The 18,838-nt window shown below is 46.7% G+C and overlaps 1 protein-coding gene across 8 annotated transcripts in view; it reads left to right on the top strand.

Annotated features, from left to right (window-relative positions):
• Positions 1-18,838, top strand: part of LOC118398991 (protein PALS2-like) — a 70,635-nt gene that overhangs the window by 37,234 nt on the left and 14,563 nt on the right. Inside the window, exons 2-4 of one of the 8 annotated variants that reach the window (XM_052472543.1) lie at positions 1,742-1,810; positions 3,603-3,639; positions 17,123-17,223. In XM_052472543.1, the coding sequence (XP_052328503.1) occupies positions 3,630-3,639; positions 17,123-17,223 (111 nt within the window). In that variant the 5' untranslated portion in view covers positions 1,742-1,810; positions 3,603-3,629. Of the gene's footprint in view, positions 1-1,741; positions 1,811-3,602; positions 3,640-11,087; positions 11,212-17,122; positions 17,242-18,838 lie in introns of those variants that run through there. The other 7 variants (XM_052472539.1, XM_052472544.1, XM_052472540.1 and 4 more) reach the window with 7 other exon arrangements.

The raw sequence follows: 18,838 nt of genomic DNA, 5'->3' as shown, positions 1-18,838 counted from the left end.
GAACAATGGCCTCCATCAGTGTTGTGCCGGAGGAACAATGGCCCCCCATCAGTGTTGTGCCGGAGGAACAATGGCCCCATTCAGTGTTGTGCCGGAGGAACAATGGCCCCCATCAGTGTTGTGCTGGAGGAACAATGGCCCCCATCAGTGTTGTGCTGGAGGAACAATGGCCTCCATCAGTGTTGTGCCGGAGGAACAATGGCCTCCATCAGTGTTGTGCTGGAGGAACAATGGCCCTCCATCAGTGTTGTGCCGGAGGAACAATGGCCTCCATCAGTGTTGTGCCGGAGGAACAATGGCCCCCATCAGTGTTGTGCCGGAGGAACAATGGCCCCCATCAGTGTTGTGCTGGAGGAACAATGGCCCCCATCAGAGTTGTGCCGGAGGAACAATGGCCCCCATCAGTGTTGTGCTGGAGGAACAATGGCCCCCATCAGTGATGTGCCGGAGGAACAATGGCCCCCATCAGTGTTGTGCCGGAGGAACAATGGCCCCCATCAGTGTTGTGCCGGAGGAACAATGGCCCCCATCAGTGATGTGCCGGAGGAACAATGGCCCCCATCAGTGTTGTTCCGGAGGAACAATGGCCCCCATCAGTGTTGTGCCGGAGGAACAATGGCCCCCATCAGTGATGTGCCGGAGGAACAATGGCCCCCATCAGTGTTGTGCCGGAGGAACAATGGCCCCCATCAGTGTTGTGCCGGAGGAACAATGGCCCCCATCAGTGTTGTGCCGGAGGAACAATGGCCCCCATCAGGGTTGTGCCGGAGGAACAATGGCCCCCATCAGTGTTGTGCCGGAGGAACAATGGCCCCCATCAGTGTTGTGCCGGAGGAACAATGGCCCCCATCAGTGATGTGCCGGAGGAACAATGGCCCCCATCAGTGTTGTGCCGGAGGAACAATGGCCCCCATCAGTGTTGTGCCGGAGGAACAATGGCCCCCATCAGTGTTGTGCCGGAGGAACAATGGCCCCCATCAGGGTTGTGCCGGAGGAACAATGGCCCCCATCAGTGATGTGCCGGAGGAACAATGGCCCCCATCAGTGTTGTGCCGGAGGAACAATGGCCTCCATCAGTGTTGTGCCGGAGGAACAATGGCCTCCATCAGTGTTGTGCCGGAGGAACAATGGCCTCCATCAGTGTTGTGCCGGAGGAACAATGGCCTCCATCAGTGTTGTGCCGGAGGAACAATGGCCCCCATCAGTGTTGTGCCGGAGGAACAATGGCCCCCATCAGTGATGTGCCGGAGGAACAATGGCCCCCATCAGTGTTGTGCCGGAGGAACAATGGCCTCCATCAGTGTTGTGCCGGAGGAACAATGGCCTCCATCAGTGTTGTGCCGGAGGAACAATGGCCTCCATCAGTGTTGTGCCGGAGGAACAATGGCCCCCATCAGTGATGTGCCGGAGGAACAATGGCCCCCATCAGTGTTGTGCCGGAGGAACAATGGCCCCCATCAGTGCCTGGGAACCCTGTCATAGTCTGTCCTTCTCGGGACAAGAACAAGATGACCCGTCAGAGCGAGTGTGAGATACAGATTGTGTAAACTCCTGGTCATAAACATTGTCTGACGAGTCTTCTATCTCTCTCTCTCTTTTCTCTCTCTTTCTTTCCCCTCGCTTTCTCTTTCCCCTCGATCTCGCCCTCTTTCCTCCCCCTCACTCTGTCTCTCTCTCTCTTTCCCCTACCCTCTTTCTCTCCCCTTATCTCTCTCTCCCCTTATCTCTCTCTCTCTCCTAGGTCTCTAGGGTTGACGGATGAGTAGATTGTAGAAGAGCAGGGAGGATTGGGGTTAACAGTCAGACACAGGTAAGATTACGACATGTCCTCTTGTTTATCCCTACAGGTGTCGTTATAGGTCCTGAGAGTGTATTATGTTGTCTAAGGGTTATGTATAGTTGTACTGCAAGTATTTGGGATTGTGTGTCTCTGTTTGGGCTATATGGTTTGTGTGTGTGTGTTTTAAATGTATGTTTATTTTAATGCACTTTCCAATGTTTATAAGCATCTCTGTGTGTGTGTGTGTGTGTGTGTGTGTGTGTGTGTGTGTGTGTGTGTGTGTGTGTGTGTGTGTGTGTGTGTGTGTGTGTGTGTGTGTGTGTGTGTGTGTGTGTGTGTGTGTGTGTGTGTGTGTGTGTGTGTGTGTGTGTGTGTTTGAAACAGAGTGAGAGAGAAGTATGTCTGTTTGTATATAAACAAGCGTTTGTGTGGGTGTAATGTACGGAATGTGCCAGGAGTGTTAAGCCGATCTTAAGGCTTGTCCATGACTCTTCTCTCTCCCTGGTCTAGACTGATGTTATCAAAGCAGAGTGGTGTTGCCCCAGGCTACTACCACTGTCTGAATGTAGCCTTGTGTTGCCCCTGGCTACTACTACTGTCTGACTGAGCCTTGTGTTGCCCCTGGCTACTACTACTGTCTGAATGTAGCCTTGTGTTGCCCATGGCTACTACCACTATCTGACTGTAGCGTTGTGTTGCCCCTGGCTACTACCACTATCTGACTGTAGCGTTGTGTTGCCCCTGGCTACTACCACTATCTGACTGTAGCGTTGTGTTGCCCCTGGCTACTACCACTATCTGACTGTAGCGTTGTGTTGCCCCTGGCAATTACCACTGTCTGAATGTAGCCTTGTGTTGCCCCAGGCTACTACCACTGTCTGAATGTAGCCTTGTGTTGCCCCAGGCTACTACCACTATCTGACTGTAGCGTTGTGTTGCCCCTGGCTACTACCACTATCTGACTGTAGCCTTGTGTTGCCCCAGGCTACTACCACTATCTGACTGTAGCCTTGTGTTTCCCCTGGCTACTACCACTGTCTGAATGTAGCCTTGTGTTGCCCCAGGCTACTACCACTGTCTGAATGTAGCCTTGTGTTGCCCCAGGCTACTACCACTATCTGACTGTAGCGTTGTGTTGCCCCTGGCTACTATCACTATCTGACTGTAGCCTTGTGTTGCCCCAGGCTACTACCACTGTCTGAATGTAGCCGTGTGTTGCCCCAGGCTACTACCACTATCTGACTGTAGCCTTGTGTTGCCCCAGGCTACTACCACTATCTGACTGTAGCCTTGTGTTTCCCCTGGCTACTACCACTGTCTGAATGTAGCCTTGTGTTGCCCCAGGCTACTACCACTGTCTGAATGTAGCCTTGTGTTTCCCCTGGCTACTACCACTGTCTGACTGTAGCCTTGTGTTGCCCCAGGCTACTACCACTGTCTGAATGTAGCCGTGTGTTGCCCCAGGCTACTACCACTATCTGACTGTAGCCTTGTGTTGCCCCAGGCTACTACCACTATCTGACTGTAGCCTTGTGTTTCCCCTGGCTACTACCACTGTCTGAATGTAGCCTTGTGTTGCCCCAGGCTACTACCACTGTCTGAATGTAGCCTTGTGTTTCCCCTGGCTACTACCACTGTCTGAATGTAGCCTTGTGTTGCCCCAGGCTACTACCACTATCTGACTGTGGCCTTGTGTTGCCCCAGGCTACTACCACTATCTGACTGTAGCCTTGTGTTGCCCCAGGCTACTACCACTGTCTGAATGTAGCCTTGTGTTGCCCCAGGCTACTACCACTATCTGACTGTAGCCTTGTCTTTACAGTTCCACCCTGACAACCCAGTCACAACCATGATCACAGGTAGAGGAAGACATCCCCTGTATCTACAGCCCTTAAACACCTGTATAACGCTAATATAATGCTGTTTTAACATTGGTGTAATGCTATTGTGAGAACGCTGGCTAATGTTACCTCATCACTGTTCCATATCGTTTAACCTGTCATAAACACATAAACATCCAAACCCTGGAGCCTTCAGTTTAATACCCCCCCTTTTACTGATCAACTGCTTTTCATTACACAATTATTCATCCCATGATGCTTTGCTCACCTGATATTCTTCAGGGCGCTATCTTTAGTCTATGTGCTTTGATTTGTTTATTTAAAAACATGTGGGGGTGGAAAGGGTATAGTTAAGTCATACACCATGACATTTTTTTAAAAAGTGGAATTAAATTGAGTGCATATACAGTTGAAGTCGGAAGTTTACAAACACCTTAGCCAAATACATTTAAACTCAGTTTCACAATTCTTGACATTTAATCCTAGTAAAAATTCCCTGTCTTAGGTCAGTTAGGATCACCACTTTATTTTAAGAATGTGAAATGTCAGAATAATAGTAGAGAGAATGATTTATTTCAGCTTTTTTTTCTTTCATCACATTCCCAGTGGGTCAGAAGTTTACACTAGAGGTTGACCGATTAATCGGCATGGCCGATTAATTAGGGCTGATTTTAAGGTTTCTTAACAATCGTAATCGGCATTTTTGGACACCGATTATGGCCGATTACATTGCACTCCACATGGAGACTGCGTGGCAGGCTGACTACCTGTTACGTGAGTGCAGCAAGGAGCCAAGATAAGTTGCTAGCTAGCATTAAACTTATCTTGTAAAAAACAATTAATCTTAACATAATCACTCGTTAACTACACATGGTTGATGATATTACTAGTTTATCTAGCTTGTCCTGCGTTGCATATAATCAATGCGGTGCCTGTTAATTTATCATTGAATCACAGCCTACTTCGCCAAACAGGTGATTTAACAAGCGCATTTGCGAAAAAAGCACTGTCGTTGTACCAATGTGTACCTAAACATAAACTTCAATGCCTTTCTTTAAATCAATACACAAGTACATATTTTTAAACCTGCATATTTAGTTAATATTGCCTGCTAACCTGGATTTCTTTTAACTAGGGAGATTGTGTCACTTCTCTTGCGTTCTGTGCAAGCAGAGTCAGGGTATATGCAGCAGTGTCACATTCGTTGTACAGAGGAGACCAAGGCGCAGCGTAAGATGAATACATACTTTTTAATGAAGACGAAGAACACTTAACAAACTATACAAAACAACAAACCGAAATTGACACTATATAATACTAGTGCAGACACAGGTAACTAGACATAGACAATCACCCACGAAATAACCCAAGGAATATGGCTGCCTAAATATGGTTCGCAATCAGAGACAACAATAAACAGCTGCCTCTAATTGAGAACCAATCTAGGCAACCATAGACATATAAATACCTAGACTAGTGAACACCCATAGACATACAAAAGCCCTAGACAGGAACAAAAACACATACATCACCCATGTCACACCCTTACCTAACCAAAATAATAAAGAAAACAAAGAATACTAAGGTCAGGGCGTGACAAGCAGTTTGGGCCAACAGGCTCGTTACGAACTGTGTGAAGACCATTTCTTCCGAACAAAGATTGTAATTAATTTGCCAGAATTGTACATAATTATGAAATAACATTGAAGGTTGTACAATGTAACAGCAATATTTAGACTGAGGCATTGCACCTGTTAGATCAAATATGTAACGGTTTCGTATTTCACTGAAAGAATAAACATTTTGTTTTCGAAATGATAGTTTCTGGATTTGACCATATTAATGACCAAAGGCTCGTATTTCTGTGTGTTATATTATAATTAAGTCTATGATTTGATATTTTATAGAGCAGTCTGACTGAGTGGTAGTAGGCAGCAGCAGGCTCGTAAGCATTCATTCAAACAACACTTTCCTGCATTTGCCAGCAGCTCTTGGCTGTGCTTCAAGCATTGCGCTGTTTATGACTTCAAGCCTATCAACTCCCGAGATTAGGCTGGCAATACTATAGTGCCTATAAGAACATCCAATAGTCAAAGGTATATGAAATACAAATGGTATAGAGAGAAATAATCCTATAATGCCAATAATAACTACAACCTAAAACTTCTTACCTGGGAATATTGAAGACTCATGTTAAAAGGAACCACCAGCTTTCATATGTTCTCATGTTCTGAGCAAGGAACTTAAACATTAGCTTTTTACATGGTAAATATTGTACTTTTACTTTCTTCTCCAACACTTTGTTTTTGCAAAGTGTTGGAGAGCTGGTGTAACTGAGTCAGGTTTGTAGGCCTCCTTGCTTGCACATGCTTCTTCAGTTCTTCCCACACATTTTCTATAGGATTGAGGTCAGGGTTTTGTGTTGGCCACTCTAATACCTTGACTTTGTTGTTCTTAAGCCATTTTGCCACAACTTTGGAAGTATGCTTGTGGTCACTGTCCATTTGGAAGACCCATTTGTGACCAAACTTTAACTTCCTGACTGATGTCTTGATATGTTGCTTCAATATAGCCACATAATATTCCATCCTCATGATGCCATCTATTTTGTAAAGTGCACCAGTCCCTCCTGCAGTAAAGCATCCCCACAACATGATGCTGCCACCCCCATGCTTCACGGTTGGAATGGTGTTTTTTTTGCTTGGAAGCCTCCCCCTATTTCCTCCAAACATAACGATGGTCATTATGGCCAAACAGTTATTTTTCTTTCTACAGACCAGAGGACATTTATCAAAAAAAGTATGATTTTTGTCCCCATGTGCAGTTGCAAACTGTAGTCTGGCTTTTTTATGCGGTTTTGGAGCAGTGGCTTCTTCCATTCTGAGCGGCCTTTCAGGTTATGTCGATATAGGACTCGTTTTACTGTGGATATAGATACTTTTGTACCTTTTTCCTCCAGCATCTTCACAATGGCCTTTGCTGTTGTTCTGGGATTGATTTGCACTTTTCACACCAAAGTACGTTCATCTCTAGAGACAGAACGCGTCTCCTTCCTGAGCTGTATGACGGCTGCGTGGTCTCATGGTGTTTATACTTACGTACTGTTGTTTGTACAGATGAACGTTGTACCTTCAGGTGTTTGGAAAATGCTCCCAAGGATGAATCAGTTTTTTTCCTGAGGTCTTGGCTGACTTCTTTTGATTTTCCCATGATGTCAAGCAAAGAGGCACTGAGTTTGAAGGTAGGCCATGAAATACATTTTCAGAATGGTGGGTGTTGCTGGTGGATGCAGTCACGCGCAGGAGAGCAGAGAATTGTGAGGAATGTAACTTTACTCAGAATAATGAATGGTGCAAGGTAAAACAATACATTTGCCCAAACACAAACACACGAACATCAACTTTTACACACGGGCAAGAAACAGCAGCCGTCTAAAATAACCAGTCACCAACATTACCGAACATGACATAAAACAATTCCGCACAACACCATGGGGGAAACTGAGGGTTAAATACATGAACAATAATTAGGGAAATAAAAAACAGGGGTGTAGAAACAAAGACAAAACAAATGGAAAATGAAAGTGGATCGGCGATGGCTTGTAGACGGGCGACGCCGAGTGCTGCCCGAACAAGGAGAGGAACCGACTTCGGCCGAAGTCGTGACACACATCCACAGGTACACCTCCCGATTGACTGAAATGACATCATTTCGCCTTTCAGAAACTTATAAAGCCATGACATAATTTTCTGGAATTTTCCAAGCTGTTTAAAGGCACAGTCAACTTAGTGTATGTAAACTTCTGACCCACTGGAATTGTCATACAGTGAATTATAAGTGAAATAATCTGTCTGTAAACAATTGTTGGAAAAATTATTTGTGTCATGCACAAAGTAGATGTCCTAACTGACTTGCCAAAACTATAGTTTGTTAACAAGAAATGCGTGGAGTGGTTGAAAAACGAATTTTAATGACTCCAACCTAAGTGTCTGTAAACCTCCGACTTCAATTGTATCAGATATAATGTCTTCTATAGAGCTACCGCAGTTACAGAGAATCACACTGAAAACTTTGAGAGAGAGCAAGGGAGGGAGAGAGAGAAATAGAGAGAATTCAGAACAGATTCTGTAATCCTGTGTTTTTGCGGTCAGATTCAAGGGAAGAGAGGGGGGGGGGTCTGACTGGGAACAGGGAGGGAGGGAAGAGAGAGGGGTGGGTGTGACTGGGGACAGGGAGGGAGGGTAGAGAGAGGGGGTGGGTGTGACTGGGAACAGGGAGGGAGGGAAGAGAGAGGAGGGTGGGTGTGACTGGGAACAGGGAGGGAGGGAAGAGAGAGGAGGGTGGGTGTGACTGGGAACAGGGAGGGAGGGAAGAGAGAGGAGGGTGGGTGTGACTGGGAACAGGGGGGGTGCGTGTGACTGGGAACAGGGAGGGAGGGAAGAGAGAGGAGGGTGGGTCTGACTGGGAACAGGGAGGGAGGGAAGAGAGAGGAGGGTGGGTGTGACTGGGAACAGGGAGGGAGGGAAGAGAGAGGAGGGTGGGTGTGACTGGGAACAGGGGGTGCGTGTGACTGGGAACAGGGAGAGAGGGAAGAGAGAGGAGGGTGGGTGTGACTGGGAACAGGGAGGGAGGGAAGAAAGAGGAGGGTGGGTGTGACTGGGAACAGGGAGGGAGGGAAGAGAGAGGAGGGTGGGTGTGACTGGGAAGAGGGAGGGAGGGAAGAGAGAGGAGGGTGGGTGTGACTGGGAACAGGGAGATAGGGAAGAGAGAGGGGGTTGGGTGTGACTGGGAACAGGGAGGGAGGGAAGAGAGAGGAGGGTGGGTGTGACTGGGAACAGGGAGGGAGGGAAGTTAGAGGAGGGTGGGGTCTGACTGGCAACCGAGGAGGGTCTACAGCAGCACCTAGATCTTCTGCACAGACTCTGTCAGACCTGGGCCCTGACAGTAAATCTCAGTAAGACCAAAATAATGGTGTTCCAAAAAAGGTCCAGTTGCCAGGACCACAAATACAAATTCCATCTCGACACCGTTGCCCTAGAGCACACAAAAAACTATACATACCTTTCCCTAAACATCAGCGCCACAGGTAACTTCCACAAAGCTGTGAACGATCTGAGAGATACGGCAAGAAGGGAATTCTATGCAATCAAAAGAAACATACATTTTGACATACCAATTAGGATCTGGCAAAAAATACTTGAATCAGTTATAGAACCCATTGCCCTTTATGGTTGTGAGGTCTGGGGTCCGCTCACCAATCAAGAATTCACAAAATGGGACAAACACCAAATTGAGACTGCATTCAGAATTCTGCAAAAATCTCCTCAGTGTACAAACAGTGTACAAACAGTGTACAAACAGTGTTAAAACACCAAATAATGCATGCAGAGCAGAATTAGGCCGATTCCCGCTAATTATCAAATTCCAGAAAAGAGCTGTTAAATTCTACAGACTCAGTGAGCATAGCCTTGCTATTGAGAAAAGCCGCCCTAGGCAGACCTGGCTCTCAAGAGAAGACAAGCTATTTGCACACTGCCCACAAAATGAGGTGGAAACTGAGCTGCACTTCCTAACCTCCTGCCCAATGTATGACCATATTAGAGAGACATATTTCCCTCGGATTATACAGATCCACAAAGAATTAGAATACAAACTCGATTTTGATCAACTCCCATATCTACCACAGTGTGCCATCACAGCAGCAAGATTTGTGACCTGTTGCCACAAGAAAAGTCAACCAGTGAAGAACAAACACCATTGTAAATACAACCCATATTTATGTTTATTTATTTTCCCTTTAGTACTTTAACTATTTGCACATCGTTACAACACTGTATATATACGTAATATAACATTTTAATGTCTTTATTCTTTTGGAACTTATGTGAGTGTAATGTCTACTGTTCATTTTGATTGTTTATTTCACTTTTGTATATTATCTACTTCACTGGCTTTGGCAATGTTAACATATGTTTCCCATGCCAATAAAGCCCCTAGAATTGAATTGAATTGAGAGGAGGGTGGGTGTGACTGGGGACAGGGAGGGAGGGAAGAGAGAGGGAGCTAGCTAGCTCACATACAACAGGACTGGTATCAGTAGCAAGCGGAGTAAACGATAAGAGCTAACATTACAGTCATCGGAGTGTCGTATCATATTTAATAAACCAAACATTGAAAACCAGGTCATGTAAAAACCTAAACCGGTTCGTGCATCAATAACGGTGTATAATAAAATATGGTGCCCTGTAAGAACAGTGTGTGTGTGTGTGACTGTGAAGGTGGGTACTGGTTGAAGAGATGGGGATATGGGCCAAACTGAAACAAACCCTCAACAGCATCTCTATCATCTCCTGTCTCTCTATCATCTCCTGTCTCTCTATCATCTCCTGTCTCTCTTTTATCTCCTGTCTCTCTATCATCTCCTGTCTCTCTTTCATCTCCTGTCTCTCTTTTATCTCCTGTCTCTCTATCATCTCCTGTCTCTCTATCATCTCCTGTCTCTGTAAATTGCTTTTAGTTTAATCCCCCTGCTATTGTTTCTCACTGTCTTTCTATCTGTCTTTCTCTGTCCTCTATCTCCCTGTATCCTTCTCTCTTCCTTTTCTCTGTGTTTAGAGACTGTTGCTAATTGTCTTTCTATCTGTCTTTCTCTGTCCTCTATCTCCCCTTATCCTTCTCTCTCTTCCTTTTCTCTGTGTTTAGAGACTGTTGCTCATTGTCTTTCTATCTGTCTTTTTCTGTCCTCTATCTCCCCGTATCCTTCTCTCTCTTCCTTTTCTCTGTGTTTAGAGACTGTTGCTCATTGTCTTTCTATCTGTCTTTTTCTGTCCTCTATCTCCCCGTATCCTTCTCTCTCTTCATTCTCTCTGTATTTAGAGACTGTTTCTCATTGTGTAGTAGTTGGAAGTTGAAGGGCAGAGCAGCTAGCTTTAGACCACCTGTCCCTCAGTGGAGGTGGTGGGGGTAATCTTTCGGTTAGGTAAACATTGCTGTGGTCGAGGAGCGGTCATGGTCCTGGCTATGGAGGACGCCTGTCCCAACGGGTTGGAGGGAGAGGTGGAGCCCCCTCCGGATGCAGGCGGGACGGGAGATGCAGGCGGGACAGGAGAGGGGGCGGTTGGGTCCAGGGAGGGGGCGGCTGCTGAGCCCACAGAGGGGGCCAACACATCCGGAGGCAAGACTCTCAGTTGCCAGATAGTTATACTATGGAAAATATTTGTTGCCCGATATTAGTACAACAGAGAGAGCTATTGTTTCCAGCTAGATATGCCTTGTCAGCTATTCATTACCTTCCAGGGGAAAGATACTTTTTGACCGATATTTCAGAACTATTTGTGGGTTACATAGTGTCTACTGTCCAGTCACTAGCGAAGAGAGACTTGCCTGTTCCAAAGTGCAAAGGCTGTTTTGGATAGGTATTTCATAACAGTTTGTGAGTGAAGGAAGGAATGCTAGTTAGTATCACTATCCACAAGTCAAAGACTGTCAGGTATTTGTTGTGTACGTAGGTGAGGAAACGGGTTGCCAGATTGTGAGTGTTTGTTTACTTTTTTTTATTCCTGGACAGAGGAAGCATTTCGGAAAAGAGAAGTGAGTAATTGTACTGTACCACGTGGTTTACGGGACATACGGGGAGAGAGGAAGAGGCAAGAAGAGAGAGAAATAAAATACTTTGCTGCTTCAGAATATTAATGAATTACAATGTAAAATAGGAGATAAAAAACCCTTCCTCTACCCTCTATGCTAGAGAAAGACTAACTATGCTACCTTTTATAATACTGTGTAGTGTAAGTACATTGAAGATGCATTTGCAAGTGGAACCGTATTGGAGTGTTACTGTAGTAATTGTATCTATTCTTATGCAAGTCATATTCAGGGATTATAAAGTATTTATGCCATCCCCCCACCCACGTCAGTGACATAGTGGAATGTATCCTTTGATCTGATGCACATATACTTATGCAAACACACACACACACACACACACGCACACACACACACACACACACACACACACACACACACGCACGCACGCACGCACGCACGCACGCACGCACGCACACACACACACACACACACACACATACACACATACACACACACACACATACACACACACACACGCACACACACACACACACACTGAGGTTCAGTGAACTCTGTGAACAAAGTCCTGGGGTACAAAAACATATTGGCTTGACCCAGAGGGAGAAGGTCAACCCAGAGATTAAGTTAACAGAAATCTGCCACAGTTATCTCTTTCATAGTCAGTACTGCTTACAGTTGAAGTCGGAAGTTTACATACACTTCAGTCAAATACATTTAAACTCCGTTTTTCACCATTTCTGATATTTTATCCTAGTAAAAATTCCCTGTCTTAGGTCAGTTAGGATCACCACTTTATTTTAAGAATGTGAAATGTCAATATAATAGTAGAGAGTGATTTATTTCAGCTTTTATTTATTTCATCACATTCCCAGTGGGTCAGAAGTTTACATACACTCAATTAGCATTTGGTAGCCTTGCCTTTAAATTGTTTATCTTGGGTCAAACATTTTGGGTAGCTTTCCACAAGCTTCCCACAATGACTTGGGTGAATTTTGGCCCATTCCTCCTGACAGAGCTGGTGTAACTGAGTCAGGTTTGTAGGCCTCCTTGTGCGCACACACTTTTTCAGTTCTGTCCACAGATTGTCTTTAGAATTGAGGTCAGGGCTTTGTGATGGCCACTCCAATACCTTGACTTTGTTGTCCTTTAGCCATTTTGCCACAACTTTGTAAATATGCTTGGGGTCATTGTCCATTTGGAAGACCCATTTGCGACCAAGCTTTAACTTCCTGATGGATGTCTTGAGATGTTGCTTCAATTTATCCACATCATTTTCCTACTCTCATGATGCCATCTATTTTGTGTTGTGCACCAGTCCCTCCTGCAGTAAAGCATCCCACAACATGATGCTGCCACCCCCACAACATGATGCTGCCACCCCCACAACATGATGCTGCCACCCCCACAACATGATGCTGCCACCCCGTGCTTCACGATTGGGATGGTGTTCTTTGGCTTGCAAGCCTCCTCCTTTTTCCTCCAAACATAACGATGGTCATTATGGCCAAACAGTTCTATTTTGTTTCATCAGACCAGAGGACGTTTCTCCAAAAAGTTTGATCTTTGTCCCCATGTGTAGTTGCAAACCGTAGTCTGGCTTTTTATGCATTTTTGGAGCAGTGGCTTCTTCCTTGCTGAGTGGCCTTTCAAGTTATGTCGATATTGGACTCGTTTTACTGAAGATATAGATATTTTTGTACCTGTTTCCTCCAGCATCTTCACTGTTGTTCTGCGATTGATTTGCACTTTTCACACCAAAGTACGTTCATCACCAGGAGACAGAACGCGTCTACTTCCTGAGCAGTATGACGGCTGCGTGGTCCCATGGTGTAAACAATTGTAGGAAAAATTACTTGTGTCATGCTTGTGTCAAAGTAGATGTCCTAACCGACTTGCCAAAACTATAGTTTGTTAACAAGGAATTTGTGGAGTGGTTGAAAAGCGAGTTTTAATGACTCTAACATAAGTGTATGTAAACTTCAGACTTCAACTGTATTTACACTAAGTAGATCCAAAGCACACAAACGTCTGTCTAAATTTCTTTGTGACAGAGAAACATAGGTTCTTCTTGTTCAGTCACGCTGCCTTGGAGACACATCCCAACACACACAAACAGACACAAACACACACACACACACACACACACACACACACACACACACACACACACACACACACACACACACACACACACACACACACACACACACACACACACACACACACACACACACACACACACACACACACACACATAACAACAGAGACACACATCCCAACAGTTATGTGTTCCTTTAGGGCGAACTTGCAACTGGGTGTGGAGTCACACTTTTATGTGGGGAATGTGGGTAGCTACATGTGATAGCTTTTGGTGGCTCAGGATTTGCATGCTGTACGTCTGCCTGTCTGTATGTCTGTCTGTCTGACCGTCTGTCTGTGCGACGGCGCGTGTGCGTGCTTACGTTTGTGGTCTTTGTATTGGAGTCATGGACAGTATAATTTGTGTGTGTTTGTGTCTATAGGAGAGCTTGAAAGGGGAATTATGTCTCTGTGTGTGGGGGGGTTAACTATAATCAAGGGGATGGTTTATTAATGGTTGTTTTTGTGGGTGTGGGTGGGTGTAATTGATAGTCTGGTTTGGAACTATGTGTTTCTCTCTTCGAAGAGAAATTCCATAATTTGGTGTTTTGTTGATGGAAAATGCTGCCTCACATCGCTCCAGAATATCCCGTTTGTGTTCAATTGGGTTGAGATCTGGTGACTGAGACACACTGTAACAACTGTTTGAAGAAGAGGACCAAGGTGGTGGTACGTGTTTATTGATTTCTTTTTATTGTAATTTTATTTTACCCAGTTTTCTCCCCAATTTCGTGGTATCCAATTGTTTTTTAGTAGCTACTATCTTGTCTCATCGCTACAACTCCCGTACGGGCTCGGGAGAGACGAAGGTTGAAAGTCATGCTTCCTCCGATACACAACCCAACCAGCCGTACTGCTTCTTAACACAGCGTGCATCCAACCCGGAAGCCAGGCGCACCAATGTGTCGGATGAAACACCGTGCACCTGGCAACCTTGGTTAGCGCGCACTGCGCCCGGCCCGCCACAGGAGTCGCTGGTGCGCGATGAGACAAGGACATCCCTACCGGCCAACCCCTCCCTAACCCGGGCGACGCTAGGCCAATTGTGCGTCGCCCCACGGACCTCCCGGTCACGGCCGGTTACGATAGAGCCTGGGCGCGAACCCAGAGTCTCTGATGGCACAGCTGGCGCTGCAGTACAGCGCCCTTAACCACTGCGCCACCCGGGAGGCCGTGTTCATGATTTTTAATCAAACTGACACTTGAACAAAAAAATAACAAAGCGGCACAAACGAAACAGTTCTGTCTGGTGTAAACACACAAAACAGAAAAACAGAGGGTAGGCATCTATCCGCGGTGGCGGCTCTGGTGCGGGACGTGGACTCCGTTCCACCTTAGGCTTGGCCCACTTAGGTGGCGCCTCTGGAGCGGGGACCCTCGCGCTGACCCCGGACAGGAGGGCGACTCTGCCAGTGCCGGACAGGAGGGCGACTCTGCCAGTGCCGGACAGGAGGGCGACTCTGCCAGTGCCGGACAGGAGGGCGACTCTGCCAGTGCCGGACAGGAGGGCGACTCTGCCAGTGCCGGACAGGAGGGCGAGAAGGTAGAAGGAGAGAGAGACGGGTAGAAGGAGAGAGAGGCGGTAGAAGGAGAGAGAGACGGGTAGAAGGAGAGAGAGACGGGTAGAAGGAGAGAGAGAGAGAGACGGTAGAAGGAGAGAGAGACGGATAGAAGGAGAGAGAGACGGTAGAAGGAGAGAGAGACGGGTAGAAGGAGAGAGAGACGGTAGAAGGAGAGAGAGACGGTAGAAGGAGAGAGACGGGTAGAAGGAGAGAGACGGGTAGAAGGAGAGAGAGACGGGTAGAAGGAGAGAGAGACAGTAGAAGGAGAGAGAGACGGATAGAAGGAGAGAGAGACGGGTAGAAGGAGAGAGAGACGGTAGAAGGAGAGAGAGGCGGTAGAAGGAGAGAGAGACGGGTAGAAGGAGAGAGAGGCGGTAGAAGGAGAGAGAGGCGGTAGAAGGAGAGAGAGGCGGTAGAAGGAGAGAGAGACGGGTAGAAGGAGAGAGAGAAGGGTAGAAGGAGAGAGAGGCGGTAGAAGGAGAGAGAGGCGGTAGAAGGAGAGAGAGGCGGTAGAAGGAGAGAGAGGCGGGTAGAAGGAGAGAGAGAGTGGAGGAGAAAATGTGAGGGTGTCATTTTCTTCATGGCTTTACATATGAATATGCACACACACACACACACACACACACACACACACACACACACACACACACACACACACACACACACACACACACACACACACACACACACACACACACACACACACACACACACACACACACCTCCACAGGGCTGTAAGTGTATTACAGGGGGTGTGAGATCCTCGGTTTAAGATCCTAGTGCCATGATGCCTGCCTAGTCTACACCTCTCTCCTTGTCAGGACAACAGGGTCAGAGGAGTCTTCATCTCAGGACGGGACTGAAATGTAGATCATTAGAAAGAACATGCAGGGTCAGAGGAGTCTTCATCTCAGGACGGCTCGAACCCAAACTACAGAGAAACTGAAGAGAAACTGATTTGTGTGTCCATGTTTTATTTTCTAGGCACTATTTTGTCTGACAGAATTGCACAGTTTTGATTGCTGTGATATACAGTATGAACTGCAGTGAATGGGACTGGTCTATAGAACTATACTGCAGTAAAGTGAATAAACTATAGTCATGACCGCAACAAATCTGAACTCGTCAAGAGGGGTCGCAGTGTCCCGCGGGTCTGTTTACCCACATCCATGCCTTTTGGGGGTCCGAAGCAAAATTCTGTCACCTTGCGAGCAAAACATATTAGCAGCCCCTCTCTTGACAGTGGTTTTAGAGTTCATTTCCTGCAGTTCTACATGTTTTGCCATGGGGTGGAGAGAAAATGTTACAGTTTAAAGCAAGTTTGGTGCCATTCTACACATTGCCATGGAGCAGAAAGAAGATTTTGCACTTTTATAGCTAATTTCATGCAATTCTACAAATTTTGCCATGGGGCAGAGAGAAAAATGACCAGTTTTACAGCTAATCTCCTGCAATTCTACACATTTTACCATAGGGTGGAGAGAAATGTTTGCGGTTTTTAATATGATATTTGATATCTGGGTGAGAGTGACAGTGGGGGGCTCTCCGGTCGGTAATTTGATCCTGATTACTAAGTTTAGGCAGCTAGACACTCATCTAACTTACCAATCTAAAAATAAATGGCTGACATGGGCTAATTGAGTGATTATCAGTGACTGACATAATAACAAGAGGAAAACTGCTGATTCTAACTCAACAGTAAGTTGAGACCCCGACTGAGTTCCTAAACATTTGTAATTATGAGGAAATGTATCAGCTGGCCTACAAAAGGGAGGCGGGGCCGGCAGTCGTTCATCGCTGATCTACAGTGTGATTTCCTCACTCCCTTTATCTCTGTTTTCCATATATACAGTAACTAACACCTCTCCCTCCCCTCTCTCTTTCCCTTCCTCTCTCCACCACTCTCTCCCTCTCCCTCCCCTCTCTCTTTCCCTTCCTCTCTCCACCACTCTCTCCCTCTCCCTCCCTCTCTCTTTCCCTTCCTCTCTCCACCACTCTCTCCCTCCCCTCTCTCTTTCCCTTCCTCTCTCCACCACTCTCTCCCTCCCCTCCCTCTTTCCCCTCCTCTCTCCACCACTCTCTCCCTCTCCCTCCCCTCTCTCTTTCCCTTCCTCTCTCCACCACTCTCTCCCTCCCTCTCCCTCCCCTCCCTTTCACCACCCCCCCCCGCTCTCTCACCCCTCCCCCCACAGCGATGCAGCAGGTGTTGGATAACCTGGGGGAGCTGCCCACCTCCACGGGGGCCAAAGACATCGACCTCATCTTCCTCAGAGGAATCATGGAGAGTCCCATTGTACGGTCACTCTCCAAGGTAGCAGATACACATAGGGGAAGAACACACAGAGATTGACTCCCACACTGAGACTGACTCACACACTGAGAATGACTCACACACTGACACTGACTCACACACTGAGACTGACTCACACACTGAGACAGACTCACACACTGACTCACACACTGAGACTGACTCACACACTGAGACTGACTCACACACTGAGAATGACTCACACACTGAGACTGACTCACACACTGACACTGACTCACACACTGAGACTGACTAACACACTGAGAATGACTCACACACTGAGACTGACTCACACACTGAGACTGACTCACACACTGACACTGACTCACACACTGAGACTGACTAACACACTGAGAATGACTCACACACTGAGACTGACTCACACACTGAGACTGACTCACACACTGAGACTGACTCACACACTGAGAATGACTCACACACTGAGAATGACTCACACACTGAGACTGACTCACACACACTGAAGACTGACTCACACACTGAGAATGACTCACACACTGAGACTGACTCACACACTGAGACTGACTTGACACTGACTCACACTGAGACTGACTCCACACACTGAGACTGACTCACACACTGAGAATGACTCACACACTGAGACTGACTCACACACTGAGAATGACTCACACACTGAGACTGACTCACACTGAGAATGACTCACACACTGAATGACTCACACACTGAGACTGAGACTCACACACTGAGAATGACTCACACACTGAGACTGACTTCCCACACTGAGAATGACTCACACTGAGAATGACTCACACACTGAGACTGACTCACACACTGAGACTGACTCCCACACACTGAGAACTGACTCCCACACTGAGAATGACTCACACACTGAGACTGACTCACACACTGAGAATGACTCACACTGAGAATGACACACTGAGAAACACTGAGACTGACTCACACACTGAGACTGACTCACACACTGAGACTGACTCACACACTGAGAATGACTCACACACTGAGACTGACTCACACACTGAGAATGACTCACACACTGAGACTGACTCACACACTGAGACTGACTCACACTGAGACTGACTCCCACACTGAGACTGACTCACACACTGAGAATGACTCACACACTGAGACTGACTCACACACTGAGAATGACTCACACTGAGACTGACTCCCACACTGAGACTGACTCCCACACTGAGACTGACTCACACACTGAGACTGACTCACACACTGAGACTGATTCCCACACTGAGAATGACTCACACTGAGAATGACTCACACACTGAGAATGACTCACACACTGAGACTGACTCACACACTGAGAATGACTCACACTGAGAATGACTCACACACTGAGACTGACTCACACACCGAGACTGACTCCCACACTGAGAATGATTCCCACACTGAGACTGACTCCCACACTGAGACTGACTCCCACACTGAGAATGACTCACACACTGAGAATGACTCACACACTGAGACTGACTCCCACACTGAGAATGACTCCCACACTGAGACTGACTCACACACTGAGACTGACTCACACACTGAGACTGATTCCCACACTGAGAATGACTCCCACACCGAGACTGACTCCCAC

Source organism: Oncorhynchus keta, chromosome 20 (genome assembly GCF_023373465.1).
Source record: "Oncorhynchus keta strain PuntledgeMale-10-30-2019 chromosome 20, Oket_V2, whole genome shotgun sequence".
Taxonomy (NCBI): domain Eukaryota; kingdom Metazoa; phylum Chordata; class Actinopteri; order Salmoniformes; family Salmonidae; genus Oncorhynchus; species Oncorhynchus keta.
This window is presented reverse-complemented; position numbering and strand designations above follow the sequence as displayed.